General features: G+C 36.9%; 1 protein-coding gene across 1 annotated transcript in view; it reads right to left on the bottom strand.

Moving 5' to 3' along the window:
• Positions 1 to 1,203: 1,203 nt before the first annotated feature.
• CTDP1 (CTD phosphatase subunit 1) overlaps positions 1,204 to 15,161 on the bottom strand; it is a 110,434-nt gene continuing 96,476 nt past the window's right edge. The window contains exon 13 of the mRNA XM_062569888.1: positions 1,204 to 2,238. Coding sequence (XP_062425872.1) covers positions 2,097 to 2,238 — 142 coding nt within the window. The 3' untranslated portion in view covers positions 1,204 to 2,096. The remainder of the gene's footprint in view (positions 2,239 to 15,161) is intronic.

Here is a 15,161-nt window from a genome sequence, read left to right as displayed (position 1 = left end):
ACATGGATAGAATGACTTTTCACTTAACACTACAAGACAGCTGCCTTTGAAAGGTCACTTCGCCACTTTGCAGTGATGGAGCTTCCAGCGAGCAGTCCAAACTCAGACCAAACATTTCTGAAGCAGTAACAATCTACTGATTTTTGCTCACTGGCTCTATTTACACTCTGAATTTGAATGCTGTCATAGGACTGTGTGACTGGCAAAGATCAATAAAAAAGGTTCTCTGCTGAAATGCAAGTGGCAGAATCATTTGCAGCATCACAGTGACCCCCAAAGTTGGCATTATTTCAAAGTATTTTAACTAGCCTTAACATAAGAGAATAAAGTACATAACCCCCCTGACACTTTACTGCTGAATTGCAAGGAATCATCCTCTAATACCTGAGGAGGCTGCATTGAAGTTGTTTTTTTAAAAATTTTGATTTCCATTTTTTCAAACATCAGGGTTTTTTTCTTTGTTAAAGTTCAACTAATTTGGAGAAGTCTGGCTGGTTTTCATGGAGAACTTTAGCAGATGGCATGTGTGTGAATATCAAGTCAGCTAAACATTTTCTCATAGCAAAACACTATTTTTGTGTCATGGATGTTGACCTTGCATTCTGAAGAGGAAAAGCAGTACTAAGCCGAAAAGATTCTATTTTCTCAGACAATCTTCCCTTTTTTTGCCAATACTAAACGTCAAAAGCTAGCCTATTCTGTGTCAGCCAGCTGAGATTCTACTCCAAATCCTCTGTGTTACTGCTAAGTGACAATACTAAGTATTTCTGCAGTAGAAATTACTTCCTTTTAACCATGACATCTGAACTAATGAGTCTTCTTTTGCTCATATGTTTTAGAGAGATTTGTCTCTCCAGTTGTTACTAATTCAGAATAAACCATAGTTCCAGTCTAAAAAATTCAATATCACAGCAATAACTCTTAATATACTTTGGCAATACTTCGCAGTCAGTCAAAGAGACATTAGAAAATGTCAGAATTCAATAGTCTAAACATCAAAGAAAAGGCAATTTTTAAGCCAATGTTTGTTTCTCTTCTTTGGCTAAGTCACTGCCTGAGCCTGAAATTCTGCAGCTACTTCCAGTATTTTTAATTATTTTCACACAGAGTAAAGGAAGGATAATAAAGAAAGGTGCCTTGTGTTTGATAGAAGCAAATGTCAGCTCTTACTGACTTTTGTGATGCAGGAAAGGGAAACAAAACTTACAAAATGGGTTTTTATTAAATGAAAGAAAATCTGTTTTGTGGGTCAAATATGAAATAGAATATACAAAAACTTTACATCAAGTCTCTTGTCAAAGAAATTGAATCCTATCTAGACTGAAGTAGCACTCATTCTTTCCAAGAACAACACAAATGGGTGATTATCCTTCTTACAGCAATATGGGATCACACAGTATGCTGTGCTAAATTTCCAGGTTACAGAGAAAAAAAGTTAAAAACCTAAATGGTGTCCCTAAGAACCCAGCTATTCCACAAAGAAACTTAAAAACATGAGTTTTGATCATTGTGTTTTCTTTTAGAAGCAAATGACAGGTAGGTCAAGTGCAGAGTTCACAAAGCTTGCATATCACATTCTCTGTTTCTATACAAATATAAACTGTTCTTTTTTATTTTAAAAATCCTTTTATATTTGTTAGTATTTATTTGTGGAAAAGGATGACCAGATCATCAGGTTCCTGCTGTGTTACCCAAACAATTCCATCTCTTTTATCTCCTTCTCTCTTTTGAAGACTGTTACCCCTAAACCACAGACTGCAATATTTAAAAAAGTTGCTTTATGTTAAATCACAAATCTTTGTATTACTGTCCTGTATACGAAGGTTCTGCAGAGCTCATAACATGTCTTTGGCATAGCACACCAAGTCTCATTTAATACTTTTTTCTTTTAAAAAAGTATATTTTCCTTTAGTAAAACACCTTAAAAACATTTATTTCTGATTTTGTAAAATAATGTGTCACCTCTTGTGTTGCTTTGCAAAATATACACACACATTTTGGAAAAACATTGAGTACTGACAGAAGGGACTCATCCGAAGTCTGATCTGTTTATGAGAAGTAAAACATAATTACAAATCCCCTCTTTTGTATGAATGTCACATGAAGTCATTCAATTCAGCTTCAAGTGCTGCTGCCATTTCATCCGCTTCAGAACTGCTTCCTTCCTCATCTTCGTTGCTTGATTCTTTACTGGATTCGCTGGCATTATCATCTTCCTCCAGCTTGCGCTTGTGACCCCTGAAAGAGTATACACAGATAATGTCTGTGAACAGAGGTACCTGACTGCTCATTAACTGAGACCACTGTTTTTTGACAGGAGAAAAAAACATTGAGCTGAAGGACTCTAAACCTGTTTTTCATATCTAGACAAAAATAGTAAAACACTTAAATGAACTAACTACTGCACACATACACACCTGATTTTTTAATTGCTATTATGCACTGTCAGCTGTGGGTACAAAAAGCAAAGTACTGTTAATTTATTATTCCCATTCCTTTGAATAAGGAATCAAAACAAAGTATAAGACTTTGAAAAAAATGAGTTGATTTACTTTCTTCTCATGTCCTAAAAGAAACAAAAAACCAACCACAGGAATACTAGAAATGAGAGATTATCAAAATACATTATATTTTTATAATACTTTGAAATATACAATTAAAAAAAATAAAACCTTAACTCTTCAACCAAATTGAGAACCATGAAAATACTAACAAAATAGTAAAATAAATAAATAAAACTAAATTGTGTTAGCCTTACAGGAGACACAAAGCAGCAGGTATACCTTGTAATGGTCAAGAATAAAATGGCCAAAATCTTATCTGTCTAAGACTAGATAGACTAAAAAGCAATGAGGATCACTACTAATGCTAACTGCTTGACTGTTGTGGACAGTATCTCTGTGAAATCTGAATGGGTGCAGAAGAGATGAACCTATTTACCCATTTTTTCAATTTCTGCAGCAAAACCTTTCCCGTCTTTCCTTCCAGACTATGAGTGAAAAGAGCCTGCTCTTCTTCAGAGGCTGCATAAAAACAAGACCATGAAATTCTTGCAGGTGAGATCTCTCCTACTCCTGTTCAAATGCTTTTTAGAATTTCGACGCTTCTGTTCAATCTTGTGCACAGATCAAACCTCCCAGTTCTCTTAGTTTATTTATTCACACAACATCAAATAATGTTCAGTAAATGTATAAGATAGCTTATCCTATTAATGAAGTAAGGAATCCCTTTAGAACAGAACGGAACTGAATCCGAATGAAAGCCAGAAAACATCTATCATAAGGCAACCAAATATCACAATAAAAAATAATGAGAGAATAACGACTAGCAAATTTTGAACCTTAATTTAAAATGTAAGGCAAGCATCCTTAGCAAGAAAAGACTGACGTTTGCTCCTATGACAATTCCTGGATTCCTTTACAATTGTAAAACCAAAATCAATTTAACTTTTAGTTTTCCACCTTGGCAGAAGAATGACTGCTGTTGAGAAAGAGAGACTGTACAACCAGTTTAGATAAATGTTAAGACTGACATTTCATGTTCGGTGTGACTTTCTGGAAAAGATTCAGAAAAGTCTAGAGCTGCCTCCACAGGCTCTGCTGCATTTCCTCTAGAGCTGAGGCAAGAAGACAGGCTTTACGGTGCGACTCACAGCACCTCTGTTAAGATCGACCTCCCTTGAGTAGCAGCAGTTTTGTCAGTACCTCTCAGAAAGCTTTTCCATTTGTTCCTAGAGCAGATAAAAGCCAGTTCTGAAAATTGCTAATAGTCCCTAGCCCCAGCGACCTTTATCTTCTCCTCAACTCTGTGGGTCAGCTGGACAGTGATCATCCTTGGGCAGTCCTGAACTCAGTTCTCTGTCCAGAGGATGAGGATAACATATCCACCACACGCCGTCTTCCTCCTTGCTTAGGTGGATGAAAGGCAGCTTTCTCTTTTAATGAAGAGACATTCACTCCATATAAAGAGATCTGTTAATACGCATTCCTAATTTTCTGTCCAGGGGTTAGAGGAGGATTTCCCCTTGAGAGACTGTTCCCTTCTGCAAGAGCGCTGCAGTATCTAGCAAAGCGTATTAATGTCCTGGAGGTCTCACTGCGTCAACTTCCAAACTTGTGTGCTGCCAAACATAGGGGTCTCGTTCTTCCCTTTTACATAACAGACCATTGCTTGATTTGTCGCTTTGGATTAGTACTGCTAGTCTGAACAACAAATTTCTGAGTATCTCCAGGGAATTAAGCACAGTTTAAACAGGAAACTGATGTGCACCATACTGATGTGCACCATACCCTACTGAAGGAATCATGTCCCTGGCTGCAAAACATCTCCAAGGAATATCTAATGCTTCAACTGGGACATATCCATAAGCAAAAGATTTTGGATTTGTGGCATCCTAAAATCTCTTTCCTCTGCCAAAAGGGAATTTTATATCAGACAAATACTTCCGAGGCAAAAATAAAGTTGAGACTTTGCATTGCATAGAATTCATAATGAACTGTAGAAAGGTCTTAAAAAAATTCTCCTCGATCATTTGATCGATATTCAAATATGGAAAGATGTATAAAGTGGGTATCTCTTAAAAAAACCTGTCCTTCCCACTGTTAGGTGGAGTTTCATTAAAAAATTACATACAATTACTACAATGAAAGATTAATAAAATGATCTTTTTATCTTTTGGCAACAAGATTAAAGAATAATTTTCCACAATGATCTCTTTACTTGTAAGGGTGTAGAGAAATAGCATAGAGCAATTGAGACCTTTGATAAATACAGATTCGAACTGTGCATATCCAAAACAATAAATATAAAGATGAAAATTCAAACTTGTGAGCTTCTAAACAAAACCGAAAACACAAAGCAATTTTATTTATACAAAAACATTTTTGCTGCTGTTTCCCCAGAAACATTACTCCTCAGAAATCCAGACTGCTTGATCTGTAGACTGGTTCACTGACATTTGAATTCCCCTTTCTCAGTTTTTTAAGGAGATTGACAAGATAGCGTGTGAAGTCAGGAGTTGAGTCAGAGTCAAAATGTTAAGAGAACAGTACTACATTGGCTTGTTTTTCTTCTATGTTGCATCAGTGCGACAAAATGATACACTGCTGCTGCTTTACTGATTACTTCCTCTCATTGATGTTAAATTTTCTCCTCTTTCAGCATAGGGTAGCAGGAATAATACTCTAGAGAGGTAAGGCTGAAAACCTAGGATTCAATCTGGGGGCAAAATTCCAAATTAAAAAAAAAGTGGATGAGGTGAAGGCATTTCATGGTATGAGTCTGTATGTTTTGCTACCTAACCTCAAATGTGGCCTGCTGAGGGAGTTACAGTGCACTAAATGCAGCCTAATACACAATAAAAAGCAATTTCTCAGATGTATTAGTGATTTCCATGCAGCTTACATCAGCACACAGTTCAGACAAGGAAGCACTCGGACTAAAAATGCCCAATAGGAAGAAATCTTAGCATATTTCCATTCAAAGCTATACAAATGTATGTAGCTTGAGTTTCACTTGCCCACTTCATGGTGATTTCAGCCTTTAGAGACACAATACTCTTTTAGCCACTAATGATACTATTAGTTACAGAAAAGTAAAGTGGGAATTAAAGAAAGCTGCGAGAGTCTTACTCCGCATAAGAAGGAAAAAGATTGTGCTCATTTGATGAGTAGTGGATGAGCACTATGCACTTAGCAGTAATGAAGAGATAAAGAAGGAAGGAATCTATAGTACAGTGTTCACAATTAAAATATTCCTGTTCATCTCTTTATACCACTATATATATATATATATATATATAAATATAAATGCTCTATAACATTATAGCCATTCAAATTTGTAATATTACACCTATTGAAAAATAAAATCAACAATCTCTCAGCAATACGGAACACCCACACAACAGAAGGTTATGTATTAAAGAATAAGGCAGGACCAGCAGCCTTTTAAAACCAGCCCAGATAGCGTAATTTTGCCAACACCTATATCACTAACAAAGATTCGGTAGAAAAAAGACGTATGAAGAAACACGTCTTTTTTATTATTTCCTAGTGAGAAACTACTAATTTACTAAGTAATTAAACCAAAGGCTAATGAAATTACTAACTTATGCAACAAAATCACCTTTTCATATGAAGCTGCTTCACAGCAACTAGATTTCAGTAAGGACAATCAACAAAATATGGGGTCCTGAAACACTCAATATAATTAGTTAATTATAAACTGGGACTTCAATCTGCAAAAGACTTTTCAGAAAACTTTAAGAGACAATCCTGACATATTTCTACCTCTCATTCAATTGTAATAAACAAACAGTACTTTTAGAAATGTGAAAGATTAAATGCAATCTATTTTGTCCACCTGAAGAGGCAGGAACAGAAGACACACTACAAAGTTGCAATAGAGCATAATCGATGCATATGACAAACAAAACAGGGAAAAATATTTTAAATCAAGATTTATTCAGCTGTTAATCTGCTAAAATGAATCACTCAATTATGACTGCGAAGTACATTTGAGAGCTGAAAAAAACTCCACTGTTACCATTTTATATTTAATTGACTGACAGAGCTACAGAAGAAAACAGTGATAAGGGTCCGCTATTTGTCACTGCTACTATTGTAAGGCTTTAATTTATAATTAACTGAAAATAAATAATGTTGGAAAAAACATTTTTGCTATTAATTGGAAAGCAGATTGTGTCAGGTCTGTTTTGCATCTAAATCGCACCTTTTTAAGAAATACAATGCTATATTGACATAGGAACATCCAATAAGCAAAGGAACTAAAAGTGAAATGCATTTCCAAACCTTTTTTTAAACAATCACTACAGAGATCTGCAGCAAATATTTAAATAAATTATCTCTTATGCTTTAATCTCAAAATACGTGCAGCCCCCACCTCTGCACTGCTGAGAAGGAAACTTCTAAATCAGTTTGAATTGGCCTGTTTTTCTAGTAGCTTCTAAAACTTGTACAGTAAGAAAACCAAATCTGGTGACTAAAGATGTTTAATCTTTCACAATCAATCATTTTATAACTTTGACATCAGAAGTCAGGTCTTGTATCAAGTACCGCATGGTTGCTTCCAAATGTGAATACTCACCTAGCACCCACCAGCGACTGGGAACGCAACGGTTCGAAAGGGGCATTTTGAAATAGCTGCTACCTTTCAACTCCATGCAATGAGACCGCAGGCAACAGCAGCGCAAGGCTACCTACGCTGCCCCAGTCCCACGCTGCAAATCGAACGTGAAGGGAGCGTCCCAGCTTCCACGCTCGGCTCATCCCCAGCTTTCTCTGCATTCCCTCCATGATGGAGAGAAGCTCGGGGGAGCTTTGTAACGCAACAGGAATCTCACTTCCTTTAACAGGAACTAGACTATGAGACCACTTCGTATAGACAGACTACTGCTGTGGCAGTATCCTGGAGTTATCATGAATTAGACCTGCTAAACCAGGACAAGTATTCTTTTTCCAATGTCAAAGATGCCAGCCCACTACTTGGCCAGCTAGTGTAAGGGCATGAGAACATACTATCTGTAAATCAGTGTCATACGCATTAATACATTTCATAGGAAAAACAAGATGATTAACCTTTTAAGGGAATGTGCCATGTTTGGCTGTTACGTTTGCTTGACCTGGGATGCATGGCCACATCTTTTATGTATGCTTAATACGACAGTAGGTGATTGGCAAGAGCAGACTTACAAAGCTCAGGGGTCCGGTATGTGCCATTTGGCGATTTGTCTTATACGTTTCTGCAGGAATATTAAACTGTCTGTCCTTGTGCTCCTCCCTGGTCCTGGCATAGCCTGCTGCCAAGTACGTGGCCTAAGAGCAATGAATAGCATTAGCCCCATGCTGGCCAGCTGAAGCGTGTGTTCCTAATGCTAATGCTTTATACTAATGCTATCACAAACAAGATGATGTTGAGCATCATAGGAAAAAATGCCAGCCACCTCACATAATTTCTCAGGAACTCATCCAACGCTCTCTGTGGGATTACAGGGTGATCCACAAATCCAATATGCACAGAAAAATGCACAGAGAATGTTTACTGAATAAACAGTATCAATATTCAGAATAATGCTGCAGTTGGATATAGCACCTTACTGTGCAGCATGTTATCCTTCTTTACAAAAATGTCTTAGCAGAAACAATCCAATTCCAACTGACAGCTCATGAATCTGAGCTGAGTAACATAACAGCAAAATGTGATCTATTTAAATTCTATTGTAGCTGTACAGCTTCAGTGACTTTCCTCTTCAAAACTCAGAGAAAGTTTTAATGGTGAAAAAATATTCTGAAAACTTTAAAAACTGTTTAAAAAGCAGTTTCATAAATCTCTGAAATATATACTCTATTATATATCAAAACTGACTTAAAGAATTTTTGAAGTCAGAAAGTTACAGAAAATCAAAAGGAAATCCATAAATTAATATAACATGCCAATGATATTATTCTGTAAATTTTGTTAAAATTTCTCATTGGTCAAGTTTGCATTTTGTTGATATTTAGAGCAACAGGAAATTTGATAACCAGCCCACTTTCTCCCCCAACTCATTGAAAATTGTTATTTCTTAACAGTTAAACTCTAGCCTGGCACATTTGAAAAACAAACAGTGTAGCAATAAAGCTTTAAAATGAAAGACTCTATTCATTTTCATTGCACTATAATAATAATTACACTGCATAAAGCAAAGCTGAAAAGCTGAATCTACAATTTTGTTTGTACTGTTAAATCGCAGGTGGGTAAACTATACCTCTAAAATATTACTAGTTATTTTATTAACTTCATGCTGTTTCAAAATAATCTATGCTGATGCTATAAGAAAACATTTACAACATACCATATTGAATGTTTCTTCAAAAGGAAAACGTGATAATGGTAGTTGTACACTACTTGACAAGTGATTTTGTCATTAATTTGTAGAAAACAACAGAAAATTAAATATCCTTGTCAATATGTGGAATGCTAAACTGTTATCTGACACTTCTGTAATGGAAAATGTACAGATGCATGGCACATAATCCCTTTATCCTAATTTAAACAGATATAAACCCAATGATCTATTCTCCTTTCCTGTACATCCCACCCTCTCCCTCTTCTAGACAACCGTATTTGAAATAACCTGCCAACAGGGGAATAAGCTGGTACTCAGACAAAAAATACATGTCAGTCAAGACGAATATATTTCTTTTTAAAGCTACAACAAATCTTTTCTTTTTGAATCAAGTTCTTCCTCCAGCCTCATCTAGTTTACAAATACTACCTGTTCTGACAGGAAATGTCAGCAACTTGTATAGTTAAACTGCTACTGGAAACAGTTCTATATGCACGTACAAACACAGAAAGCCTAGAGAATTTAACCACAGTTTTGAAGACCCAGCTTTGTGTTCTAGCAAAACTGCTATCACCTCTACTAATATCCAATCTAACAGATGCCCTTTAAACAACAGTAATCAAATTCTACGTAATTTGCCTCAGAAGAGACGAGTTCAAGGAAAGTTACTTGTTGATCAGAGAATGACGGAGCAACGGTACTGCAGTCTGTGGCTCGAGCTATTTTTATTCTCTGAGCTGCTCCTTCAAGCCACTCACCATTTGTAGCCACGTGGATGAGACCACGACCTGCAGCACTCCTTTAGGCCAAGGGCTAAGTCTGTAACAGCGGAAACCTGTAAAAATCTCTCATGCTCCGGCATAGCACATGTAATGTGGATAAGATAGTACATTTATAGCCCATAGAGATTTTGGGTAGCTCTGGGAGGCCATAATGGGAGAAACAAAAAACAGAGGAAGTTTAAAGCCTTTCCTCACCAGTGCTTACAGATGCAGTACAGCAGCTCTACCTGGCTTTGGCTTAACAAATGTCTGCTGAAAGTTGTATCATCCAATTTCTGTTACAGGAAGCACTGTAGGAGATAGTGTTAGATACTGATGAAGAGCAATGTTCCATGTTCTTGTCTAAATATAAGATATTGTTCCAGAAGAAAAGTGTATAATAAAATTTTTAGGATGGAAAATGTAAAGATTCAGTGGGCAAATTAGAAGTATGAAAATGTACATCAAATTAACAAAGTAGGAAAGAAAAACAAAACATTGATTTCTCTAAAAAAGTCAATTATTCTTCACTTCTCTCTGTCAATGTAACAGTACAACTATTCAAAGTAATGCTTAGAAGCCACCTCCTTTGTAATCTTACTTGAATTTGCTAGTATCATCCATTCTTTAAGGAAAAATTAATTTGGCATCTTAAAATTAAAATAATTAAGCTTATAATACACTGTGCTAACTAAAGAGGCTGGAAGTAGGATCTGGTATCATTGGCCTATGTAATCATTTTATGGATTTCATAAAAGCTGTATAATGGTGCAGTTTTGTGCATCTGAAAATGAAAAGTGTCATTTGTGATTGCTTCTCAGTTGCGGTATTAGTGTCCCCTCAGCATCTTTCCCTTCACAGATATAAAACACATCACGCTTTGCTTCCCTGCCCCAATAACAGTATGTGGTAAAGTTCTGCTCAAACTCCCACCTTCACATGCAGACTGTATATATTATGTCCATCAAACAGATTTTGAATAAGGCAATGCTGAAACCATGTGTGTTCAAGTAAAGTTAACAGTTTCTGCTACACTTTCTCTGATGTGCCAAGTCCACAGTTTTTCCGTGTGCTTTCTAACGCTAACAAACGGAGATACCTTGTTGCTAGAGTGCTATTTGTTACAGTATCGCTCCAGAAGCAGGGGTCTATCTTGGTAACTGTACGGCTTGAATTCTACCTCTTCCTATCGCTTTTTCAAACAGCACTGTCAAGATACTTTTCTTTTCATAGCCACCTTTATGCACCTTTTCCAAGATGCCACATACTGAATTCTATTGCATGAATACTGAGATAAATTGAAAAATAAGATTTACACAAACTTGAATAATTTCCTAAATTGTGACGTACCAATCAGAGACCACACAGTAGAGTGATTAAGATACCTGATGCAGGTATTAAGAACTGCTATGGAGTTACTAAAGGTAATGTATTTGTTTCACCATAAAACGAACATTTAGAAAAATATTCTTAAATTCACTTACATCCATTTTCTCTGACTACCAGACACAGGAAAAGTTTATTACTCTTAAGTTGATAAATAGAGCACAGATTGAAAGAAAAAAAATGTAATTTATTTTTAAATTCTACCTCAAACTGTATCTCAAGCAGCTGATTTTTTTCTGTATGTCAAAAATGTTTAAATAGTACATTTGTATCTCTCTAGATAACAAAAGGAATAACCTTGGAATACAAAGGTATTTTGAAAAAGTTAAGAGGAAAGCATCTCTCTGCAGAAGATACCTCTATACGGAGGAACAGCAGGGAGAAAAAGGAAGAAACTACTGCCTTTAAAACTCTCTGTATGCATGGTGGTTGTCTAATCCTATACACGATCCCTAAGAATAATAGAATAATGACATTTTCTTCTGAATTTAGTTAAGTTAGTTCTATCTGGAAAAAAAAAAAAAAAAAAAACAGGAGAGAAAAAAAGGACATACGATGGCAGATTACCCGCATGATGAAGATACATTTCTATTTTCTGCAACTTCTAATTCTAAATATGTATTTCTTCTCTTATGTGACTATGTTATCTAACTTTGTCAGATATTCACAGATTAGCTCATATGAATGTAAACACATATATGTTATAAGCTAGACTAATTTATTCAGAATGCTAAAGCGATTTTGTCAAAGCTTTTAAATCTACTTTTTACCACCTCTTCAATCACTTTGTCATTGTTTTCACTAAATTATTGAGATTAAATTGCAAATAACTAAAACCCAACATCCTTCTACGATGTTGAGATGTTTCTACTGATTCAATCCTTCTACTGATTGAGTTTTTGCTTTGACAGTAAGAACACCAACCTAGAACATCTCTGTTTCATCCTAAAGTTTCAAAGATAACACTAACCACATCACCTGCTCTGTACAGATATTGGCAACATCACCATCTCAATGGGAGCACAGAGGTGTACTAGTACCAGCAGTGGTACCAGTCACCAGCTCTTGTAATGTACGATTAGCCAGTTACATAGCTATATGGACACACGCAAGAGGTATGTGTGAAGAGGTGTTTCTCTGGGTTCTGAATACCACTTATGCTACCGGGACAGTTACAGTGTTTCAAACAAATTAGGAAAAGTTAGGACTGCAACAGATTATTCTCTTTCTTACTGTAAGACAATGAGAAAACAGGACAGGAGCAGTTTGACATGCCAGACAGGGACTCGACTGGAGGAAAGACCAGACACTTCCCTGCATGACTTGCAAACAAAATCACTTTGCAGGCCCTCTCCAAACTGACTGTAAGCACACTCCACAGCCGAACTGCCCAAAACAAAGACCCACTCAAAGTATACTACACTGGTCCTACGCAGCCTGCATTGCCAGGTTCCCTTTTTGAGGTTACTACCTGTGTGAAACAGTGACAGAGAAGTAGCCTGGCCAGGTAGCCAGTTGTAGACAGTTCTGGTTCCTCCAGATCAGGTTCAGTTTTCCCACTCTTGTGAACGTCTGGAACACTAAAAATCTTGTCAGACTTGGAAATATTACCATTCCAGGTTAAAGACAGATATTGAGGTAAACTGAAGTGTAAGCAGAGGTAGGTATCTTTCATATTTCTCTTGATTGTGTTGACTGGCTCCGCAGCTTGTCTGCCTAGTACGAATGTATTTTTATTAGCTTTTAGCTTGATACTGGGTAATCCATTGTAACTGGCAAAACTAATGTATTAGATTTAATTTCCCAGTAGATAATGGCTGGGATAGCTAAAAGCAGGCTCAGACCATACTGGCAATTAAGAGAACAGGCAAAACAGGGCTCTGAAAAGGAGATGGCCCCTCAACAAACAGGAAATCCTCCTGCAAACGCAAGAGCAATATGGGGAGATGCTTGCACCATGAGGCAAAGGATGCTGTTGCTGATGTGACATCTGTTAGGAAGTGGAGACATGTGATGTCCATATTCTGCTTTTCACATACTTGGCTGATAACAACGTAGGAACAATTCCACAGTATCAGTTTGACCATAGCACATTTCTGACATACATTCAGATTTTCCGCAGAATTTTACTTGTTTTTTCCCCACCAGAAAAACCTACTAGAGAGTTCAAATGACTAATAAATTATTCACAAAGTGGATGATTTGTCCATTTTAAGTTCTGCCTTTTATCATCTGCATTAAGAAGTAGCACTGCCTCTCTTTTACTAAGATTTTTAGCACAGGCTTCATTCTAATTGTTCGTGTACAGTTTGTATTTATTTTTTTAGCAGCCATTAGACTTGCAATGGTCAAGATTAATACACCTTTGTTGGTACGTGAAATTTAAAGCACTTCTAGAATTCTTTAAGGAAACCAAAATATTGTAAGATACCAGTTGCCTTTCCTGATCAGAATGCTATTGCCTGACAGCATTCCGGTTAATGTCCTAGGTCTTAACACTGGCATAGAATGAAGGACTAAAAATCTTTCCTAATAGCTGCTAATGTACTTCTTGGATCCCTTATTTTCAAGAGATATTTAGATAACCAAACATCCACCGAAGAAAAACTTAAATTATTTAGTATCTTACAAATTTCCCTGAAACATTCAACCTCACTAAAGCAAAAGATGCCAGCTGAATTAACTTAGGGCCAACACTAGGCTATTCTTCAGAGTTTGCATGTCAGCTTGCTCACAGATATGTAAACTGAAGCACTATATCACTAGCTTTCGTGATCCTGAACTTTTCCTGCATGTCTTCCTATCCTATTCTGCTCCTTTCAAGCCACTGCTGCAAAAGAACTTTAACACCTGTAGATTGCCTAAACAGGATAGGATGGATACTTAAATATTCACCTAGTGCTACAACAGCAGTTACTTTTGTATGAGTGCCAGACAGGGTACTGGAGCCTGGTATGGCTAACTGCTTCTGTGGAGAAATGGAAATAGCTCCAACTCAAAAACAATCTGATAGTTAAAGCTTTCTACTTCAAATCAGAACAACCCATCAGAGGAAGGAACTGGAACTGTTTCCTACGTGTCTCACAGCCAAGAACCTAAAGGGACAGTATTACCTGGCACAAGTTCTCCCTAGCCAGGAGAGAACTCTTTAGACTGTCAATGTGCCAGCTCCAATGGCTCTTCACTTTCCTTTGGTCTGGGTTAGGTTCGCATCTCCTCAATACACAGGCTCTACCTCCCTTTCATCTCATGCACATCTACTGTAGATCCCTAGGACTAGGGACCTTCTGACTCTCAGGTACTTAGCCAGAGCCTTTCCTTGAACTCTGACCTCAAAGATGCTGATTTTACAGTTCACTTAACAGTATTATTATTATTATTATATTAATTAAAGCAAACAAAACACTTGTTCTTGAAACACTCTGAGACAAGCTGCTCTGTACTTCAGCAAGCACAAGAAAAACAGACCTAGGTAAAAATCAAACACGTTCACTCAACTCCTTTTTTTTCCGCTATTCTAGAGCATGTTTTTGGCTCAAGACTGGAGTTCTTCAAGGTGTCCAGGATCCTCGCTGTTGCACTCAGACTCTTCTCCAAACTGACATCTTTGCAAGTGCTTTGCAATTTCTTCTTCAGTTGATCCCACAGTCAAGCCAGATCCCCTGCTAGAAAGGGCACCTCTTTCCTCTGCCCCTTCCCTCTTGTTTTACAAAGGCTTTTCACCACTTATCAGACTTCACTGTTTCTAAAAGGGCAGTAACAAGCACGTGATTTTTATAGTCCACTTCTAGAAAATTCAGCTGTTCTAGACCTATGCTGCTTGCAGATATATTACAGAAACTATTTTCCATCAGGCTTCAGCCATTTCATTGTCCCACGATGGAAGCTGTCGGTTAATGGCTCTGCAGAGATGAAAGGCAATGACCGCAGAAAAAATTCTACTTTGAACACACTGAAGCATTAATAATAAATCAATTTCATTGCTTCATCCAGAACTTGCAAGTTATACACAGACTCCCCAAATCATTACAGATGGCAGGAACCAAGAAATATAAGAATAGCAGCAATTCTGGTATATGCTGTAGTGTTTATTAGCACATTTAAGCAGACAAGAATAAAGAACAAGGTAAATTTTCTCAAGTCTGACAACCTACATTACAGCACCAAAT

This window comes from Rhea pennata, chromosome 2, assembly GCF_028389875.1.
Source record: "Rhea pennata isolate bPtePen1 chromosome 2, bPtePen1.pri, whole genome shotgun sequence".
In the NCBI taxonomy this organism is placed as follows: domain Eukaryota; kingdom Metazoa; phylum Chordata; class Aves; order Rheiformes; family Rheidae; genus Rhea; species Rhea pennata.
This window is presented reverse-complemented; position numbering and strand designations above follow the sequence as displayed.